We start from the raw sequence: 21,676 nt of genomic DNA on the forward strand, positions 1-21,676 counted from the left end.
TTTTTTTTAAAAAAACATGTACATTGTGCATACAAACTTTTAAAACATAATTTAATTTCATAATATTTTCTGCCACAAACACAAAATTACATTTACAATCTTAGTGTATAACCTACAAAAGGTAAACAAGTTTAAGCACACAGCGTTGGTCCTGTGACATCCATTGATTTAAAATAGTTTTCTTTGGCTACAAACAGCACACACACAACACATACAGCAGCTGGGAGCAGAGACGTGAGTCTGAGTGAGCCGTCACACACAGCTATCAGGGCCAACAGTGATTTAAATGGCACGACTCTCCATCTGAGAGGAAGCTGCTCTCAGTCTTGCTCCAGCTGTACTCTCTCTAAACATCAGTGTCAGCTGAATTACATAGGCGGGGCGCCGATCCAGCACAGAGTCATTTTAGTGTCTTCGTGGAAACAGTTTCTTTTCTGAAGTTTAAACATTTCTTAGGCAAACACCTCTAGTACTTTCGGCTTAACGTTTCTTTCTTAACTCTTCACTACTGATGCTATCAGCGAGAATAAGCGAGCATATATCTGACCCATTTCTGTTTTGGATGAGTTTCAGACAGCAGTGATATGTTCAACCGTTCAGATTAATGAATTAAAATTAATTTCTCTGAAGCATCATTGTTCTCAGACTACCTTTGTTCCACTGCTTGTGAGAAATCGTTTGGGGGAAGCGTTCCACTCCCACTTTATGTCCAGCTGAACTCTCTAAACACTTGTTTCACTGCTGCCTGCCAACTGCTACACTGATTCTGACAATTATCTAGCTAAGCTGTCAATGCACTAAATCAAGCTCTTCCAAACAGCCACAGAGCTTAACTGAGATGGATAACATTTTTACTGAGCCTGTGGTCAGCATTTTATTTTTGTGAGCTAGCAGAATTTCAGGCTTTACGTACAGTGAAAGTATGATGGAGCTGGTGTCAAATGGTGCTGCCAGGCTGCTGCTTATTCCTAAATCATTGAAAAAGATTAAGGCTACAACAGGGTCCCTTTTCCTGTCCGTGTGTAGTTCTCGTCCCATCATTCTGGGGAACCTTCCTTGCTGGCATTAGATAAAGTTCAACTTTACAGTACTGATCATTTGTGCTTGTACTTCCAATCTCTTTGTCCATTCCTGCCTTCCCCCTCCTTCCAGCCTCAGGAGGATGCAGTGCCAGCTCTCATGATCCTGAACAGTGCGTTGACGTTGTTGCTTTTAATGGCATCTCGACAGGCAGAGATCACTTGGTTCTTGGGCTTACCCACTGAAGAGAAGGAGGAACAGTGACAGATTAATATGAGCAGACAATAACCCAAATGCTTTAAAGCTCCTACGCTCTACATGTATTTGTGCCATTTGATAGTGAAATCAGTACTAAAGGGGGAACAATGCCTAAAAAAATTCCAATATGTCATTTCCATGGTTGAGGAAAGTTCAATAAATATTTACAAACATGAGCTACTCTCTCTCAAAGCCAGAAATCAGAGAAGTAAGTCTCAAACTGTGATGATGTCATAGGGTATAAAGTCTGGGGCTGCTCCATAGACGATGAAGGAGAACCTGATTTTGTGAACCCACAGAATGTTTGTATTCTGCATTTAATACCTAAATGAGCGTTATTCTATTAAAGTGTTCTCAGTTATGGAACAGAAAATGTACCCATATACTACGAACATTCGCCTGAGTGCTCTCAGTGCCATCTTTAACATCTTTCCTTCATTTAAATATGTTTCTAAAAACATTTGAGGTGAGGATTAAGGAATGAAGTAGCAGAATCTTAATTTATATTTGATCAGCTCTGCCTAGTTCAACAGTTTGACTGCAGCTAAAAGCAGTGATTGACATGACTGACAGCTGCATTACAGACTCCTCAGCTCTCATTGGTTGTTTTCCTTTAGCTGCATTGGATTCTAACAAATGCCATTAGAAGCACTATGAGGAAGTAGAGGATTATGATTTTTTTCACAGACTATCTCTCTCATATTGTGCACTCAGGTTACAGTGAGTTCCATCAAATACGACAAAAACTTATTTTTATAAAGTTACCAGCTACAGCTTTGATGTTACCATTACCAACTGATGCTTTGAGGCAAAACTATAAGTTATGCCAGCTTCAGTTCAGAGCCACATCTGAAGACAGCGTACAAAATGATAACATGTGGTCATGAATGTTTTTCCCCAATACGCTGTATGTTGTATGCTTCCAAAAAAAGCTATAGGAGACAGTAAAACAGAGGCATTCCAGTCAAGTAGCTAGAGAGAGCCAAACTCAAGTGCTCTGCAAAGCATTAGTAGCCCCTCATCCACATCATCAAAGCTTTGTATATTCACAATGTGTGCAAAAGCTCTGGAGGACGCTGATAATGCTCTATGGGATATAATGTACAATCATACAAATACTAGAGAGAACATACAACTGAATCTAGAGCACACATGCATTACATTCAAAACCCTCCCCAGATATAATAACATTGATTATCTTAGACAGTCCCTGACATGAGCATCCTCTGTCTTCTACACAAGGGCTTGACTTCATGCCTGTCAGCCCACATACAGTACTGCTGTTAAGAAATTTTAGTTGTTTTAGTGTGTTTACACATGCACTCATACACACCCACACACAGTAGCATACCTCGGAGTCTACCAGCCCGCTGTATGGCCTGGTTGACAGACTTGAGGCGGCCCAGTAGTGCATTGTGGTTGTTAGAGCGGATTTTATACTCGTTGATCAGATCCCTGTTTAGATCGTACAGCTCTCTGTACCGCTTCTTCATTGTTGTCCTACAGAGGGCAAGAGAGAGAGAGAGAGAGTTAGAGAGAAAGTATGGGGAAAAGAGAGAGATAAAAGGTGAGTTGGTTTGGTCCTCTTTTCATCTTTTCAATATTATAAACATATGCTTAAATATACACTGATTTTCCACTGAAACAGTTTTAGATGTGTCTTTGATTTGATTTGGTGGACATTTTGGAGGCTTGTGGTTCAGCTGAAATGTATAGCATTGTACTTTATACACTGAGAGGCATTGCTAATATTTTTCCCCTCCCATTAATATCAGCAAGAGTACACTAAATTTTAGAAACATCTTTGATTATAACTCAATTCAACAGTACCACCAACTAAAGCTTAAAAAAATATCTACAAAGTCAGTGTTTGACATTATTTTTTGACCATCCGGTCGAGGGAACTGGTAGATGAAAAATTCCACCAGCCAGGCATATTTTTTACTGGACATAATAATAAATCACCTTTTTGTGTCACGTATACATTTGTTTCAGTACATTTCATTGAGATAATAAGGTATAATGTTAAATGCAAACTTAAAGAGGAGACCGGAGGAAAAAAAATCTCAAGATTCTACTAAAGTATGTGCTATTAAATGCATTTAAGGATTAAACATAAAGGTAAATTTGAAGGTTCTGTAAACCTATCTAATGCTTAATCGTTTTAATCAACTTCCTCAGATTTTCTCACTCTCCACCATAATCGCCCTCTTCTTTGCACAGTCCATGAAGTCTGACCTCCTGCTCCTGACAGAGTACAGCAGCTAGCAGCAGACTGAAGGCAAGTGATCAGCAGGTGATCGGGAAATTTAGTTGAGTAGCTGATGTCACATACAGTCAACAGTGAAACTAGGAGCACTCGAGTCAATCACTTTCACTGCACTGTTTAGATGAATTTAAAAACATCTGGTAGTGTGTGCGTGTCAAACTCCAGCACAGACAGCACAGCACTCCTCTACATGACACCAAAATGCGGTAAAGCCTCTCAGAATAGTTTTTATTACAAGACTATTTTGGGACAAAAATTTACCCACCATTGTGGGGGATAGCCTTCCAAGATTTATTTGCCAGATGGAAAAAATACCTGCCTTTGGCAGGTGTTAATTTCTGACCTTGTATACAGTTGTATCAACACATCAGTGAGTGTGTTTGTCCTTCATGTTTTTGATACAATCACTCTTTTGTTTCAGAAGTCATTGGTCAGAATTTTGCAAAACAGCAGACCTTAAGCCAAGCAAACATGTTGAATTTTCATGGTTGAAAAAACCCAAGTAGGACCAATTATATTAATGATGGCTGATGTTTTTTTTCTGTGGACTTAAAACAAAATGCACAATAAATCAACTCCAAAAGTGGCTGACCTAAATGACATGCAGCCAAAAAATTATTAGCAGTAGCCCTTTTCAGACACAGATCATGCTATAAGGCCGCTACAAAGTCCCTTCTTTATGCTATCTTTGCATTTTTTATACAAAACCAAAAAACAGCAGCATCATGCCGCTCCAGCGTTTGATTTTAGACATCATGTCGGCATCATGAAAGCAATGAGGCGTGATGGGCTTGACAGGTAACACAACATCCTTGGACTCTAGTGTGACATACAGCATATGCATCTGCAATACTTTCTAAACAATTATAAAAGCCTAGCATGTCAATAACAGTCATTTACCATCCTTGTTATATGGCCAATGATCTCGTCCTCTGCTCGGAGGGTAGCTCTCGCACCTAATTGTTTCCCAGTTTGTGGACATTTTCAGCCACTGTTCTTTTTCTTTGAGTTAGCTGCTAACTGTTATCAGGTGCTTTTTAAATCTCCTGCGGTAGGTCACAGGCATAGCACATCGTCAAAACATCACACTTGTGCCGCCCATCCTGTTGGCTGTTCCGTTTATACAGACATTGTTTTGGCGTTGTTTCTGCCTCCGATGCCACCTTAAAGGATAACTCTGTTCTTCCATCAACACTTTATACACAGAACTCCTGCCTTGAAGAGGCCGTGTAAAAGTACTGTCCATGTTTGGCCTCTATTTCACATAATATTATTTTATTATTATTTCTTTTTAACATGGATTATAAATGAGACCAGTTTAACATACTGTAATCATATTGTGGCTACTCACAAGTCACCCATAAGGCGAGCATCCTCTGCTTGCACCAGCATGTTTCTGATGTAGTTGGAGTGGTCGGCCATGGCTGCAGTTAACTTCTGATGGACAGAGTGGAACTCATCCACCTAGCATACAGATATTTAAGACTCATTATTAAACCACAGCACCAACAACAATAAGTGCATTCCCTCTCCTGACAAATAATGAATTAATTTCTCATACTGCTTCTGTCAGTCTTGACAAGCTTTTCACACAGGGCACTGTTGAAGTCAAAATTGTAGTTAAAATGTAGTAAATGTACAGGTTGACATGCATGTAACAGAAGGTAATGTGTCTTGCAGTATTAGTGGAATACACAGCATAAATTGTTTATGACAGCAGCGGTTTCAATCTCATTAAAGCCAAACCTCAGTGAGTGTAGTGCGTAGCTCCTCAAAGTAGCCGGGGAAATCTGCTTCTGCTGACAAGTCCTCTATTGCCAGGAAGGAGGCCAGTGATTGGACCAGATCTCCTGCCAGGTCGATGTCATCGGTTCTAAAAGTGATCTGATTGGGCAAATTGGAGTATGGCTTTAGCTGAATTAAGAGGAAAAGGCCAGGAGACAATAGATTGTACAATAGCTTTGTGCAAGCTAAGATCAGTTTTGTTTACTGTTGGTTAAGTAAAGTTTAGATTATTTTCACGGTCACATTTCCCTTTATGAGCACAAAAAACAAACTATGCATAATTCATTAAATGTAACTAAATTTACTTTGCACATATACAGTACTATGTCTATTTTACTTAAAACTACTTGCACCTAAACAAGTTAAGTGTTGTGTGGGGTATGATTTATTAAATTCATTACTCCTGAATCATCACATTTTTGTCCAAAATGGGCTAAAATGTGAGAGTTAAACTGATTATGGTGATGGATGACAGTGTGAAGATCAATTCTTCAAATAGATTATTATAATTATTGCTAAATAAACAACTAGTCTCATTGATTTTATTGGTATTGGCTTATCACAGTGACTTCATTAATAAATGTTTGTGTTTTGAGCTATGAAATCCAGGCACTTGTAATTCAGTTCTCTTGTTAATTCAAAGTCAAAGCTGGCTGAAAAAGCGTACAAAAGTGTAACACTGAACAACCGATGATTGTGAATTAAGCTTTTAGCTAAACACTATACACGTAACACACGTAATTGTTTTTGTGTGTTTGTACCTGTCCATTACTGGCCATACCGATGGACAACAGTCCCCCTCCTCTCAGCGAATTAAAAGTGATGTCAGGACTGTCTACTCCCTCAGGCAGCAAGAAGTTCTGATTCAGCCACATCACCACCTTCACACACACACACACGCACACACACACACACACACACACATGTATGTGAACAATCATATACATTACCTATTGCATTCATAGAGATTTTAACTGGCAAATATTTATCAACATGTTATTGCCTTGAACATGCTATTATGCTGTTTGGCATCAAGTGTCTATCTTCCAGAGAGACACTCAGCCTACCCGCTGTGGTCGGTCGTTGATACTGAATGTGACCCTTCCAGTGGGCGGAGCAGCTGAGGAGTCAACAGTGATGTCATACATGGAGAAACGAGGCAGCTGACGAGTGATTTCAAACACGTGGAACTGGGTGCTAGAGAGGATAAAAAGGAAGACGTGCAGAGAAGAGGGGTTAACAAAAAAGAGGCGCTAATTACACAAGAAGAAAAAACACTAATGATAGCACATGTACTTTACTGTCTCACACATCCTACCTAGTTTTTCCTCCTACAAAGGCTTTGATGTGCAGATCTACTGGTATGTCTTTGGGTGGGACAATGGGGACTCGGACACAGCCTGACAGGTTCTGGGCGCTGGGGTGGACGACATGGCTCTCCCCCTCAAATATCCCCTCTGCGAAGATGAGCACCGCACGGATGATGGTTTCTAGAAAGGAGAAAGGAGAGATACAGGGACTTATTAGTATTTATCTAGTCGTTGACATGCTTGATATTCCCAGCTTAATTAGTAAATATTACCATTTGGTGTTGAAATGCTGAGCTCTACATGAGCCTTCTGAGCCTCTGTAGCAGCTCTCACTGACAACGCTGTCTGGAGCTGAGTGTTGGCTGGGATGACACCCACCCCACTGTTTGTCTCTGACACACCCTGAAACAATAAAAGAGTTTGTTGGATGTTAGCATATAGAATAATATACAGCCCAATGCCAACTAATGATCCTGTGATTATCTATATGAAGTCTGCTATCTGTGAAACAAACAGGGGTGTGGCCAAAATATGATGAGGGGGGATTCTGCTAAGCAGATCTTGCTCAGCAAATATGATTGCAGTGTGTTTTGAGACATCTTGCATTCAGGGTTGAGAATCTGATGCGAGGTTAGCACTCAAGAAAAGCGTCAGGAGGCCTTCAAAGTCAGCAAAATTAATAGTTTACTGTTTTAATAGTTTACTTTTTTGTCAAGAACCAAACAAGTAAAATGGGCAATTCGCCATATGCAAGAAATAATTCTTTTAATCCATCTTTCCATATATCACATATGACATTTATAAGTAACCGATTGTACTACATGTACTTTTGTTTAATGTTAAAATGTTAAAACAAATAAAATCTGACATGACGAATAAATAAATGATGTTATGAACATCTGTACCTTGGCATTCTCTTCATAATTGCGTAGCTCCAGCAACAGATTCTGTCTGCGTTGGCTGAGCTCTCTGATGAGGTCCTGCTCAGCACTGGAGTCCATGAGATTCCCCTTGAGGTCTTTACTGGCAGGCAGGTAACCACGAACTACAAGATACACACATTTACAACACTGATGACATTCTCTTCCAAGCTTATATGGTCAGTTCTTCCATATCCGCTGTAACTTTATTCTGCAACGTTCTAAAATGCTTTAGTGTTGCTATAAATCTTTGGGCTGACAAAAAAAAAAAAAAAAACAGTCACAGAAATTTGTAAAAGCATTTACCCTGGAACACACAACATGGCCCAAATTCAACCAGTTTCAACACGTTATCTCAAATTTATGAATAAACCACACAGGCAGACACAACCAAACAACATACCCTCTCCCTCTATAGAGGTGCAGATAAGTTGTTTCTGTCCATCCAATCTGTAGTCTCCCTCCACCACTCCGGCCACAGAGGAGGAGAAGTTGTCTTTAAAAATGACCTCACCTGTGCGGTCGCTACGAGCGTCAATCTGAAATAAAAGGGGAATGTGATCAAACACCAGCTAGAGATGCAGACGTGCTGTTTCCAAAATCTAATTACAAATCCCATTTCGTCAGTGTGAGAGGTTGTTTCTAAAGGCCTAAATACCTTTCCATTGGACCAGCCAGTGATCAGCTCCACCACCCCATCAGCATTCAGGTCAAAGGCATGGATGCTCATTGCATGATTCTTAGACTGATTGGGGAGACAAATTACATTTAAGGCATGGGTGTTAGTAAAAAGGCACTTAAATAGTATGGAGTCAATCAATCAAAATATCCTGCTGATGCAGACCCAAATGATTAAGTACAAGTTTTCAGACAGTTTGTTTCATAACAGAGAAGGGAGGGGAGCAAACATAGAACAAACCGATTAAGGCTTTCAGAGGGAATGGCTGATGCAAATAAATATTACGCCTACACCCACCAAGTGTTGAAGACTTTAAATGTAATTACTAATGTCTATTATTTCTGTTTTATAAGGTTAGCCCCTCTTGTCCAAGACGCCATTATCGTGAATAACTACGGTACCTTAATCCTCCAGTAGCGCGCGGTGCGGTCATAAACTCCCACGGTGCCATTGGCCAGAGCATAGCCAAACCTACTTCCATACATGTGGCACAGTGATGTCACTGTCTGTATGGAGAAGAGCAGAGGGAAAACATTTCTACTACTTTGCTCCAGTATAGCAAAAGACAGATTATACAAGATATGACTAGCAACAATGCAATGATGATTTTAAGTATTACTGTGCGACTGTCAACTGTACAAAACATGATTTATTGTTTTTAAAAAACACACTGTTGTCAGTATTGGTGAATTTTCTCTGAAGTCAACAAGTTTAAATAGAGCGAAATACAGTGCATCCATTTACCTCATTTTCAGTCATCTCAGACACAAGCTCATCCTCTTTGAATACCCTGATGTCAAAGTCCTCTGATCCTACCAGGAGCTGTAAACACAATACACAATAGCTGACGATATTTTTAAAATCAACAAATAATCATATCAATATGAATTTATCTTTCATTAAACTCATGTAGTTAGTTAAGTTTAGACACAACTAGGGCTGGCCAATACTACCCTAGTACTATTCAGTTGGATGGTGAGGTTAAGAAGACACTGGATATTTGTGGTTTTTCCATCTTAAGTCCTAACCTGTTTATCACAGCTCGCAAATCACTTTGGTTAGTTCTTTGGTGCTCCTTTTTAGTTGGGTTTAAAAGCAAAGAATCCCCAAAAGGGCGTAGTTGCATTCTCTTTGCTAACAAGGGCAGACATCTTTCCTGCTGGAGTCAGAGCTACATGGGTAATTATGTACACCATCCGATATATGTTAAAATGTTACTTTTGTTTCGATACGCTACAACGTCGTGAAGCGTAGAGAAAGCAAGAGAAAAAGGTAAAGAAACATAGGAAACATAGCGTAGGACTATTATCTTGGCTGACAAACTATCAATAATCTCATCATATCGGCCAAGCCTTGACACAAATGTAAAAGAAGAGAGATATATAAATCAGGAGAGCGATATGAAGAAGACGAGCAACAATACTCTGTGCTGAAACAGCAGACGGTGTGACTACACAGCATGTGTCTCAGACTGCCAGCCAGTCAGAACTTACCTCATTTTTCCCATCCCCAGTGAAGTCACACAGCACCAGAGATCTGACATTATCACCAGTTACCTTAAAAGAAGAACTTCATGAATACATTCATTTAGTTGACTCAGCCATTCAAGAAATCTTGACAGGGACTGAAAATAACCAGAATGACAAAAAATGGCGTTCACTTTGTCTACTTGTGTCAAATAAACAGGCCAAATCAGATAAATGGGGCAAAAGATCTCATCCAACAAATGGCTAGAAAAAGGTTCGATATGCAGAAATATAACAAATGAAAATAAACTAGTTACACTTTGATGTATGGAAGCAAATCGTGACTAATATTTAAATTAAAATGTATTTGCAGAAATGCTTTTTCATTTTAAGAATGTGGCTGCATTATTTGACTCATATATAAAATTAATCATCAGTCATCCTATTTGCATTTTAATTTTCTTCTTCAAGACTGCTCATTCTTTTACTTAATTAAAATGAAAAAGAAAAAGTCATTTGAGATTTAATTTTCAAAATATGCCCCAGCAAATAGATACCAAATTCAATTTGAAATGTAAAATTTGAAAATTAAAATGCATTTACAGAAATGCTTTTTCATTTTAAGAATGTAGCTGCATTATTTGACTCATGAATAAAATGAATAATCAATCAACCTATTTGCATTTGCATTTTCTTTTTCAAGACTGCACATTTTATGCCATAATCAAAAAGAAAACAAAGAGGACATTTTTATTTCGTTTTCGTGGTCTGTCCTGCAAAATAGTGCCCATAATTTGAAAATGATTTGGCAATCTGAGCGGCGTAGGAGAGTGACGTCAGTAGCCGCTCTTCTTCAGCTGACCGTGCTACCCATCTAATACAGTAGGGGGCGGTGTGCACATTTGATATATGGATGCATCATAGATCATGGTGCTCCCTGAGATTGTGCTTTCTAAACATCGTAATTTCCCAAAACTGAATAAATACCACACACAGCAACACAAAACTGCTTTGCTAGCTCAATCATGTTGTAACTAAGATATCTGCTGGAAAAAATAATTTTTTCATGGACTGTTCATTGAGGATACGGAGTTAATACGTCCGCTGACTTGACAGTCATTTAAGCTAGTAGCAGCTTATACTTGTACTTATAGCTTATACTTTGTAGACATCGTGATTTCCCAAAACTGAATAAATACCACACAGTCCAGCAACTTTTCCGGGGGAAACCCTGTGATATTGACACGTTAAATAATTTTCATACATACAAAGCTGCCTAATATAATTTAGATCTGCCCTGTAAAAGTGTGTGTATAGCACACTGAATGAGTGTTTGGTGTGAAGAGGACCTTACAAGTGAGCGCATTGTGTTTTCTTATGACAAGCGGTAATAACATCTTCGCACCAAACACTCATTCAGTGCACTATACACACACTTTTACAGAGCAGATCTAAATTATATTAGCCTAAATATTTAAGATGATTACTTATGTATGCAATGATTTATTGATATTAAATATATATATAGATAATATAGATAAACATACAGTCCAATTCCTTTGATCAATGGATATTTTTTTGCTTAACAATTTAATGCAGAACAGCAAGATGGCATGATGCAATTTAATTTCTATCATGATCAAGACCATGCTGAAAGCTGAATTAATAGTAGTGTAAATATATCTATGAAATGTATACAAGTTTACAAGGGTCTTTGTTGACTGCAGCTTGTTAGCTATGGCCTCCAAGCTTATTACACACTGATGTCAATAGGTACTCAATATCATATCAGTTAATCTTAGCTGTGCATAATTTATTAATTTCATGAGCAGATTCAACATTTGACAACCATATTGTATGGGTTAGAATCAAACCAAGGCAGTATGTATGAAAATTATTTAACGTGTCAATGTCACAGGGTTTCCTCCGGAAAAGTTGCTGGACTATTATTTAGTTTTGGGAAATCACAATGTCTACAAAGTATAAGCTCAAGCTGAGTGTATCGGCAATCCAAAGCCATTTTTAACTCATGTTGGTGTGCAAACACGAGGTCCTCCATGGTACGCTTTGAACACTTTATTGACTTACAAAAACGTTAAAAACACCTACAAAAAGCCAAGTGTAAAAAAGACTTAAAACGTGCTCGTGCAAAAGGACAAAAATACTACGATTATAACGAAAACCCATTCACTCGACACACACACAGACACAGCTGAAAAACTGTGTGGCCTCCCCTGATTCTCATTCCATAACACTGATCAACTGTGACTCCCCTATCTAACCTACATATCACTGATCACCACCTACGCCCACAGCTGTGCAGGTAACCCGTAGCAACCCTAGTGCCTACTAACACTGAGAGACACGGCACCTGCTACCAGTTTAAATGACTGTCAAGTCAGCGGACGTATTAACTCCGTATCCTCAATGAACAGTCCATGAAAAAAATATTTTTTCCAGCAGATATCTTAGTTACAACATGATTGAGCTAGCAAAGCAGTTTTGTGTTGCTGTGTGTGGTATTTATTCAGTTTTGGGAAATTACGATGTTTAGAAAGCACAATCTCAGGGAGCCCCATGATCTATGATGCATCCATATATCAAATGTGCACACCGCCCCCTACCGTATTAGATGGGTAGCACGGTCAGCTGAAGAAGAGCGGCTACTGATGTCACTCTCCTGCGCCGCTCAGATTGCCAAATCATTTTCAAATTATGGGCATTATTTTGCAGGACAGACCACGAAAATGAAATAGCAATGTCTTCTTTGTTTTCTTGTTGATTATGGCATAAAATGTGCAGTCTTGAAAAAGAAAATGCAAATGCAAATAGGTTGATTGATTATTCATTTTATTCATGAATCAAATAATGCAGCCACATCCTTAAAATGAAAAAGCATTTCTGTAAATGCATTTTAATTTTCAAATTTTACATTTCAAATTGAATTTGGTATCTATTTGCTGGGGCATATTTTGAAAATTAAATCTCAAATGACTTTTTCTTTTTCATTTTAATTAAGTAAAAGAATGAGCAGTCTTGAAGAAGAAAATTAAAATGCAAATAGGATGATTGATGATTAATTTTATATATGAGTCAAATAATGCAGCCACATTCTTAAAATGAAAAAGCATTTCTGCAAATACATTTTAATTTAAATATTAGTCACGATTCGCTTCCATATTGATGAAGTCTCACTGAGTCATGAGTTGAACGTTATTTTGCTATTCAATGAAAGCAATGTTCTGAATGTAAGACAGACTGTATTGTGTTGTGATTAAAAATGTTGTCTGGCTGTTCTTACTGTCCAGAAGTGGTCATTGCCCTCATAGTCAAAGCCTTGTAAGGCGCAGTTCCCTCCAATGATGGCAAGAGGACTGGGAATGTCGCCGAGTTTCCCCAACACAATAGCATTGGCTCCATCTGTCACCTGCACACACACACACACACACACACACACACACACACACACACACACACAAAATAAACACAAACACAAACAGGGTCCCTTAAGATAAAACACTTATGTCGACAGCTGGACTTCTCTTTTGTGTGTAAACGCTGCTGCTTGAACCATTCTCACATTTCCTTTTTGAGTAATCATTTCTACACAGACACAGCACACCAAAAAGCCACATACAGATTAACCCTTAAATGCATGGGTGTTTCTTCAAACATTCCTACATAGCTCTGGTCTTTAACAGCACAGATTAAAAATCATGTTGCTTGTAAACTTTTTGTAACAAATTATAAACAATAGCAAACAAACAAAAAAATATATATTTTCGCCATTTATGGCACTGTCTTACAATAATTTTTTAGATGTCAAAAACTGTTTCATTCAAAACTCAATATATTTTGGTATAACATGTTATATTTTATGTTCTATCTAACACATAGCCTACTGTGGCTTTTCATCTACAGACACCTACTAAAGCCAGATTAATCAGCACAGTAATCTTAAATCATAGTCGTCTGCTTCTGCATCTCACTGCAACATGGCTGTGTATACTGCATGCGCCACTCAAATGTTTCCAGTTGAGTGCAAATGGACAGAAGAGAGAGAGTTCCTCGGCTGAACGGCTCTGTTTCTGGACGAACCAATGACTGTTAGATCATCAGCTCCTAAAGTACTGACTCTTCTTTCCTTTTTTCTAGCCATGGCCTGAACAGCTAAGGGCCATGGTTTTCCAGGAAAGTGAAGAGATCTTCTGGCTTCCCAAGTTGAAAAGCTGGCCAGGAAAACTACTTGCATAGCAGTGCTGAGGCAGTTGAGATAAAGCTTCCTTCATCAGTTCTAACTTCTCTTGGGAGCTCTACTTTCTTGCTAGCCTCATCATTTTCATGCTCTAGTTCTGCTTTTAAGTGATCTGATTCATAAATGGCACAAACATAAACATCTCATCATCATTAGCCTCAGGTGCATCTTCATCTTCAGAGCATCTGTCATGAAAACCCTCCAAAATAAAAGAAAATGCTGCTCTGCACTGGAGCTGACACCCAGGTGATGCTTCTTCATGTTACTGTGACAGACAGATAATATTAACAAATTTTCCATCACTGTGTCTGTATTTATTCATTGTAACACTGAGATAAAAGTGCCATCAGGAGGTCAAACAGGTCAATACAGCATGACCCTTCACCAGTTGCTTCCAGCATACTGTGACTCAAGAAATGTAACACACTTACTGGTTTCTACTCTCTACCAACTTTATAAACTTTTCAGAGAAAAACGTCTGAATCACGTCTGAAATTTTGACACCAGAACAATGTTAAAAAAAACAAATACTTTTAAGAATATAACTAGTTGAGTGCTTGATTGTGTGATGTAGTGGTGTAATGTGGTACCAGGTTGCTAAATGATTAAGGAGACATTTTACTTAAACACTTGTGTTAAGCAATACCCTCAATGCTACAACGCACATTTTTTTGTATTTTGTATCTTTTTACTTATTCTACTCAGTTCCACTCACCTCTCTGTAGAATATATCAGCATTGTCATGGACATCATAGGCCAGCAGGTTGGTCTGGGATCCCACCAACAGCGTGTCCCCTGTGGTGTTTGGTCCCAGTGTTCCTGCCGTAAGACAAGTGACTGCCTGATTGATGTTAAGGAGTGAGATGTCAGAGTCTTGTGTGCTCTGGCTCAGTCGGTGGGCCACGGGTCTCTGACCACGAGCATGAGGATTATGGATAAAAACCTTTGGGAGAGAAATAGAGAGAATCAAGGGCATGAGGTGAAAACTAAAGGATGATGTATAGTAAGTATCAAAAGTGCAAAAGGCATTCTATAATCAAAAGTGAATGAATGCAGTGATGAGTGCAGGACTAGAAGAGATGTGGGGAAGTACAGAAAGAATGTGTCTATATAAATCAAGAATATAGCTACTGTCTTTCCACAATGTTACAACAAAGCCACGAAATGGGATTTGTATATACATACCTGAAGGAATAAAGGAAGGTAGAGAGTAACTACGCTATGCTAACTACGTTTTGCTCATTATGAATTCACCAAAGTTATGATGGAACAGTGAAAACATCAATTTCCCTCACCTTCCCGGCCTGTGTGGCTGCAGTAAGGCATGGGTGGACTCCATCAAATTTCCCAACAGTCACCATCCGAGGGTTGATCTTGTGGTTCAGCTTCAGTGTAAATATAGGGACCAGCATGGTGACAACTGTGTATGCCTATTCAGACAAGAGCCCAAAGGAGACAAGCAGACAGACAGCAGGAGGTACTTTAGTATTTCAGTTTTTCCGGGTAGTTATTTAGGAAATTAAGCACATGAGAAAAGCAGGCTGCCATGCATAACGCATGTGACCAAGTGGCACTGCGTGTTTTTGCCACACTAATGTAATTACAGGCTTTACCTCTGACACCCAGTGGAGAGTTCTGTTGCCTAGCAACAAAGAGTAGCAAGCTAAAGCTTTTCATCTGGCTAATCTCCCTGTCGTTTGCTGTTCAAGAATGTCAACTATACTACAAAAAGACACCGCACATGACTCTTTAACATATCGTTAACTTTGTTCCACTCCCAAATACGATATTAATCCTTCGAAGGAATTAAAATCGCCTACGGTTGCCTTCATTGCTTTGCAAGCCTAGCATAATTAGCCATCGTTATTGTCGCTGGCTCCAATGTTACCGGAAACAATTCCAACTATTGACGACAGTAGAACACACGAGATAACACTTTCTTAAGAAAAACCCTACCGAGTTGTGCAAACAGTCTCGCCTGGCCCCCTCCTCACATGTAACTGTTGGATTCGGGTTAAAAGAGAAGAGAGCTAACCAGCTAATGACCTAGCTGGATAGCGCGATAACACAGCCCTAACCTGCCAACAGCTACTTCCTGTCTGCTGTTTTCAAAATAAAGGATTCTGGTTAAGTTTCTCTGGAGCTCCATGAGGAGAGCAGTGTTAGCATGTAACTAAATAAGCTCTATTTATTCTACCGGTACAGGTACTGTTCTTCAGATCACTCTCGATGGACTACTTCACCTGTTACTTTATACTTCCATTCCATCTCACTAAAGAGTAAAATACTATATACTTTCTTTTTACTCTGCTGCACTGATTTTACAACTAGGCTATAGGCTATATAGATTTTTGTTAGATCTAGATTTAACATGTAGCATGCAGCTAAATCCAGTCATTATGTTGTAAAATAGGCTGTAATGCATTGTTATAGATTAAACTACTTCAGCTTCATATGAAGTAGTAAGAAAACCCTTTATCTTGATAACACTAACATGATCCTCCACTGGTAATTGCAGGTCTGATACATGACACACGAAAATTAATATTTCTACAATTTACTCTGAGTGCGCTTATGGACATCACAGACTTTCAGGTCAACCAAGAGCTAGTAAAGGCCCATAGCTAGTAAAGGCCCATACTGACAATTCCTTCTACAAATGCTGTGCATTAGCAATGCTTATTCCTCCTCCTTATTCTGCATGCTCAACATAAACTCTGTAGATGAGACTGTTTCCAGTATAGATAAAGCTGTAGTGACGATCCAATGTGGTGCAATCCACCACCCAAACCTGAACATGCTCAATAATGAAACATTGTATTGCCCAAATAAAAGTAGGGAAAACAAGATAGCCTATCAGAAAGAGGACAGTTTGGAACCTTTTTCTTTTTCAAATGGATTACAGAAGACAATGTTTAGTGAGTTCATCTTGTAATTTGTCAAAGTACATAATGTGCAAAGCTCCTCCTGTGTTTGCAAGCATTACAGATGTAACTAAAGCTCTAATAATAATAATAATAACTTAGATTGAGTTGTTCTTCAGCATGGTCCAGTCTCTGTATTAAAGAGATGTTATTTCTTTTGGCAGTGACAGTAAATTCCACTCCTGTGTTTTAAATGTTGCTAGTAGAGTTACTCTGTGATTAACATTGGAATCAAAGAGTGTGCGTGTAAGTTACTGTATCATGTAACATGCTGACATTATAAAACAAATAGGCTATCGAATGTGTATAGCTATGACTACAAGACAACAGAAAAGCAGGAAGATAATAAACTCTACTGAGCTCACAGCTCTATGTGTAGGCTTATTGATCTTTACTGCAGTGAGGTTTTATCAGTCAGAGAGTTTTAGGAAAACTGAATAAATGCTGATCAACATTCAACCCTGCAGCTGCTGTTTTTTCGTCTGGTGATGCCGGTGAAGCGTGCTCCCTGATGACGTCACCTCTGGAAAACCCCAAAACCTCTATGGATGAAGGGACCTCCCGCCGGGTGCGGTGGCGCGCGCCTGTAATCCAAGTTACCGGGAGGCTGAGGCTGGAGGATCGTTTGAGCTCAGGAGCTCTGAGCTGCAGCGGACTGTGTTGATCGGGTGTCCGCACTAAGTTCCGTATCGATATGGTGCTCCTGGGGGAGCCCGGGACCACCAGGTCGTCTAAGGAGGGGTCAACCGGCCCAGGTCGGAGACGGAGCAGGTCAAAGCCCCCGTGCCGCTCAGTAGTGGGATCGCGCCTGTGAACAGACGCTGCAGTGCAGCCTGGGTAATACAGCGGGACACAGTCTTTTTATACTCTTCTATACACACACACGCTCAAAACAATGTCTGCACGTTACAGCAGCTTCATCACTGCTTCTTCATTTTATTCTTCCCATCAAAACCCTCACAAACCACTTCTCTGTTTCTTTGTCCTACAGCGCCTCCACCTGGAGGAGAGGAGCAATGACCATCAATCACACCAGTCAGTGCAGCACCACAGACAGACTACTGTCAGCTAACTGTGTTTTTATTTCACTTATTCAATGAACATGATGGAGAAGAGAGAAGTTCCTCCAGGAATGATAATCAGACACAACATCAGAGTTGCAAACATTTAAATATTGTCTATTTTTTCTTCTTTCTTGTTGTTATGTTGTTAGTTTGCGTGTCTACTGTCTGCACTTTATTTCCCTTTATTTATTAGGAAGTTTCTTCCAATGAGCAGATGAACCCCTTAGCTGCTGAAAAACAGCTGCTGAGCATGTATCAATAGACTTTTTCACCAAATACATTCTGATGTGAGAATATAATAAAATGAATGATGGTTTACTGGGACACTTGAATACTTCACAGCCCCCCACCTCCTGATCTTTCTGCATGTTCATGTACCTGCTGCCTCCAAGTTCCCATCAAGTAGGCAGAGCACACAGCAAACTACACATTATTCATTATTTTCCCTCACACCAGAAATCAGTCAGAACTCCTGGACACTTAAAAACGTTATGTGCTTTCATTATTACTGTTGAAATAATGTGTTGCTCTATGTTAAGGATCAGAGTGCTTCAGTGCTCACAATGATGTGTCTGCTGCAAATATTATGAGATTTACATTTGAGCAAGAAAATTAAAAACTGCATGTGATAAACTTGACAGGACAAGAAAGGAAACTTCATTCAAGAATAAAAAGCAGCTGTGCAGCATTCAAATGTTGATTTGGAATTCTAGTGTCAGTGTTATGATTGAAGCTTAGAACTGTTGAAGCGTACAGCCTCAGTATGCTGTAACTGACTTGTGTTATGTATGTCCTGGCTCTTTTGACTTTCAACTGCAATGGCTGGAAGCAGGGCTCATCTGGGGTTTTAATCCCATCCAGATGTCATACCTCTTGATCAACAAACCTTTTTATAAAAAAAAAACAGAAGTTTTAACTGTTATTATATTTAATTTTATTGTTGTCTTTGTTGTTTTCTAGTATGTTAAATAACAATATAACTCTGATTCACTGAAGGAAATTCTGATGACTTTGGAGTTTGCACAATTGATGCAAACAGAAGTTATTTGCTGTCACTGGGTGTAACATGTAACCTGGCCTGTGTGACCTTGTACCCACTTGGTTCAAGAGCCAGGGCTCGTCGGGGATTTGAACCCAGGACCTCTCGCACCCTAAGCGAGAATCATACCCCTAGACCAACGAGCCATGTCTTCCATGGGAAAAAGGAGATCTTCAATTTTCAGCCATGTCATTCCCAGATGTGCAGCTAAACTGCACACTGCTAATGTGGCCAATAGGCAGCTTAACTAATCATTGACTGATGATTGTGACATCTGATTGGAAGTTACTCAAGAACTGTCCATTATCTCATAGTTAGTTCCTCATTGGTTCTCTCAGTTGTTTCTCAGTTAACTAATCATTGACTGATGATTGGTTCACAATGATTAGCTACTCAGTGACATCTGATTGGGAATTACTCAAGAACTGACCATTATTTCCCTCATCCTTATTGTAAAGTGTTACCCTGATTTCAGGATCACAGGGTAGAAACATACACAAAATGTAACAGTGCAAGACAATTTAATATTGAATTTGAATACAGGTACAGGCTTTATGTGCAAACAATGCAGTATTCTAGACTTATCTGTTGCACAAATTACAGTGAGATATGCAGCAGATGTTGATGTCAGGTACCCAAAATAACATCACAGTTGAGGCACAAATCTACAGGAGAAAGAAAACTGTAGTGCTGAGTGGGATATAAAACGTTGTGTAGCCGAGGGTGCTGTTTGGCCAGATGAGAATGGGTCTTTAAAGGCACAAACTGGTCTAGGATTTGTCGATAAACTCAACCAGAGCCGAGTGAGTGACTGCTTATGCTGCTCATGTCTTTCCCAAAAAAAGAAACGAAATAAAGAAAAAAGGGAAAAGAGCAGAACGACTGTAAAATTTAAACGGTGCGTGTGAGAGACATGGATAGAGAGGAAGGATGGTGGGCCCTCTGAGACTGCTCATGCAGGGTCCAGAATTGTATGCTACGGTCTTATTTCAGTGTTTCTAAACAGCTGTCAGTGACAGAAGCATGGATTCTGACTGTTGGGGAAAGGTAGAAACCTCAGGAAGAGCAACTGAGAAGGGATCCCTCTTCCAGGATGGACAGACGTGCAATAGATGTCGTACAGAACAGATCAGCATAATAAATTAACAGTAATCCGTATGATACAATGAGACAGAAAGAGAGACAGAGAGAGATGCAGGACAGACGGTAATGGCAGTAGCTTACAACAGCATTAATGAAAGTAATAACAATATAATTATAATTCTGGCTGTTGTGGTACAGTATGTTGAAAGTATATATTAATATCTGATAGTGTACATATGTGACAATAATCATATGTGTATAATAACAGTAGGAGGCATCTGGCAGGACCACGGCAGCAGCACAACCACACACGTCACACTACCCAGGCACCGCTGCAATATAAGTTAACCTGAGTGACAGTGGAGCACAAAGGCTCCGGAGAAGAAGCCGAGTTAGTGACATGCAGTATGTCCAAGTTAGCAAGATGCAGTAACAGGACACGAGAGAGAGAGAGAGAGAGAAGGTGCCCAGTGTATTATAGGGGGTCCCCCGGCAGACTAGGCCTAAGTCAGCCTAACTAGGGGCTGGTACAAGCCAAGCCTGAGCCGGCCCTAACTATAAGCTTTATCAAAGAGGAAAGTCTTAAGTCTAGTCTTAAATGTGGAGACGGTGTCTGCCTCCTGGACCGCAACAGGAAGATGATTCCACAGGAGAGGAGCCTGATAGCTGAAGGCTCTGGCTCCTGATCTACTTTTGGAGACTTTAGGGACCACGAGTAACCCTGCATTCTCAGAGCACAGTGTTCTGGTGGGATAATATGGCACTATGAGCTCACTAAGATATGAAAGAGCCTGACCATTTAGAGCTTTATAAGTTAACAGTAGGATTTTAAATTCAATTCTGGATTTTACAGGGAGCCAGTGCAGAGAAGCTAAAACAGGAGAAATATGAGCTCATTTCTTAGTTCCTGTTAGTACATGTGTCGCTGCATTCTGAATTAGATGGAGAGTTTTTAAGGACTTACTAGAGCTACCTGATAATAGAGAGTTACAGTAATCCAGCCTTGAGGTAACAAAAGTGCGGACCAATTTTTCTGCATCTTTTTGGGTCAGGATAGGCCTAATTTTCACAATATTATTAATTAAAAGACAGATCTTGATCAAATATTACTCCGAGGTTTCTTATGGTAGTGCTAGAGGCCAGAGCAATGCCATCTAGAGAAACTATGTCATCAGATAAAGAGTCTCTGTTTTGTTTGGGGCCAAGAACAATAACTTCAGTTTTGTCTGAATTTAACATAAGGAAATTGGTGCTCATCCAGTTTTTTATGTCTTTAAGGCAGTTATGAAGTTTAGTTAATTGATTTCTTTCTTCTGGCTTTATCGATAAATATAACTGTGAATCATCCGCATAACAATGGAAATTTAAAGAGTGATTTCTAATGATGTTACCTAAAGGAAGCATGTATAGAGTAAATAGGATTGGTCCAAACACAGAACCTTGCGGAACTCCAAAACAAACTTTAGTATGTAAGGATGATTCATTATGAACGTGGACAAACTGAAAACGATCAGATAAATAAGATTTAAACCAGCTCAGTGCAGAACCTTTTAGGCCAATTAAGTGATCCAGTCTCTGTAGCAGAATTTGATGGTCAATTGTGT

At 39.4% G+C, this 21,676-nt stretch overlaps 1 protein-coding gene and 1 non-coding gene across 2 annotated transcripts; both read right to left on the reverse strand.

Moving 5' to 3' along the window:
- Positions 1-37: 37 nt before the first annotated feature.
- On the reverse strand, positions 38-16,054 carry bbs2 (Bardet-Biedl syndrome 2). The gene is made up of 18 exons (XM_033636046.2): positions 15,919-16,054; positions 15,258-15,392; positions 14,678-14,905; positions 13,009-13,134; positions 9,735-9,797; positions 8,986-9,063; positions 8,643-8,747; positions 8,221-8,307; positions 7,966-8,101; positions 7,548-7,687; positions 6,915-7,044; positions 6,651-6,822; positions 6,400-6,529; positions 6,094-6,213; positions 5,294-5,431; positions 4,899-5,011; positions 2,630-2,778; positions 38-1,261 (listed from the first exon to the last, which is right to left on the reverse strand). Exons 2-18 carry the CDS (start codon positions 15,372-15,374, stop codon positions 1,155-1,157), a joined length of 2,139 nt encoding a protein of 712 aa, XP_033491937.1. The 5' UTR covers positions 15,375-15,392; positions 15,919-16,054; the 3' UTR covers positions 38-1,154.
- A 3,009-nt stretch (positions 16,055-19,063) lies between these two features.
- On the reverse strand, positions 19,064-19,135 carry trnap-agg (transfer RNA proline (anticodon AGG)). Its single transcript has one exon. It is a non-coding gene; the product is annotated as a tRNA-Pro (tRNA).
- Positions 19,136-21,676: the final 2,541 nt, after the last annotated feature.

The sequence above is a fragment of the Epinephelus lanceolatus genome, chromosome 5 (assembly GCF_041903045.1).
Source record: "Epinephelus lanceolatus isolate andai-2023 chromosome 5, ASM4190304v1, whole genome shotgun sequence".
NCBI classification, from domain to species: domain Eukaryota; kingdom Metazoa; phylum Chordata; class Actinopteri; order Perciformes; family Serranidae; genus Epinephelus; species Epinephelus lanceolatus.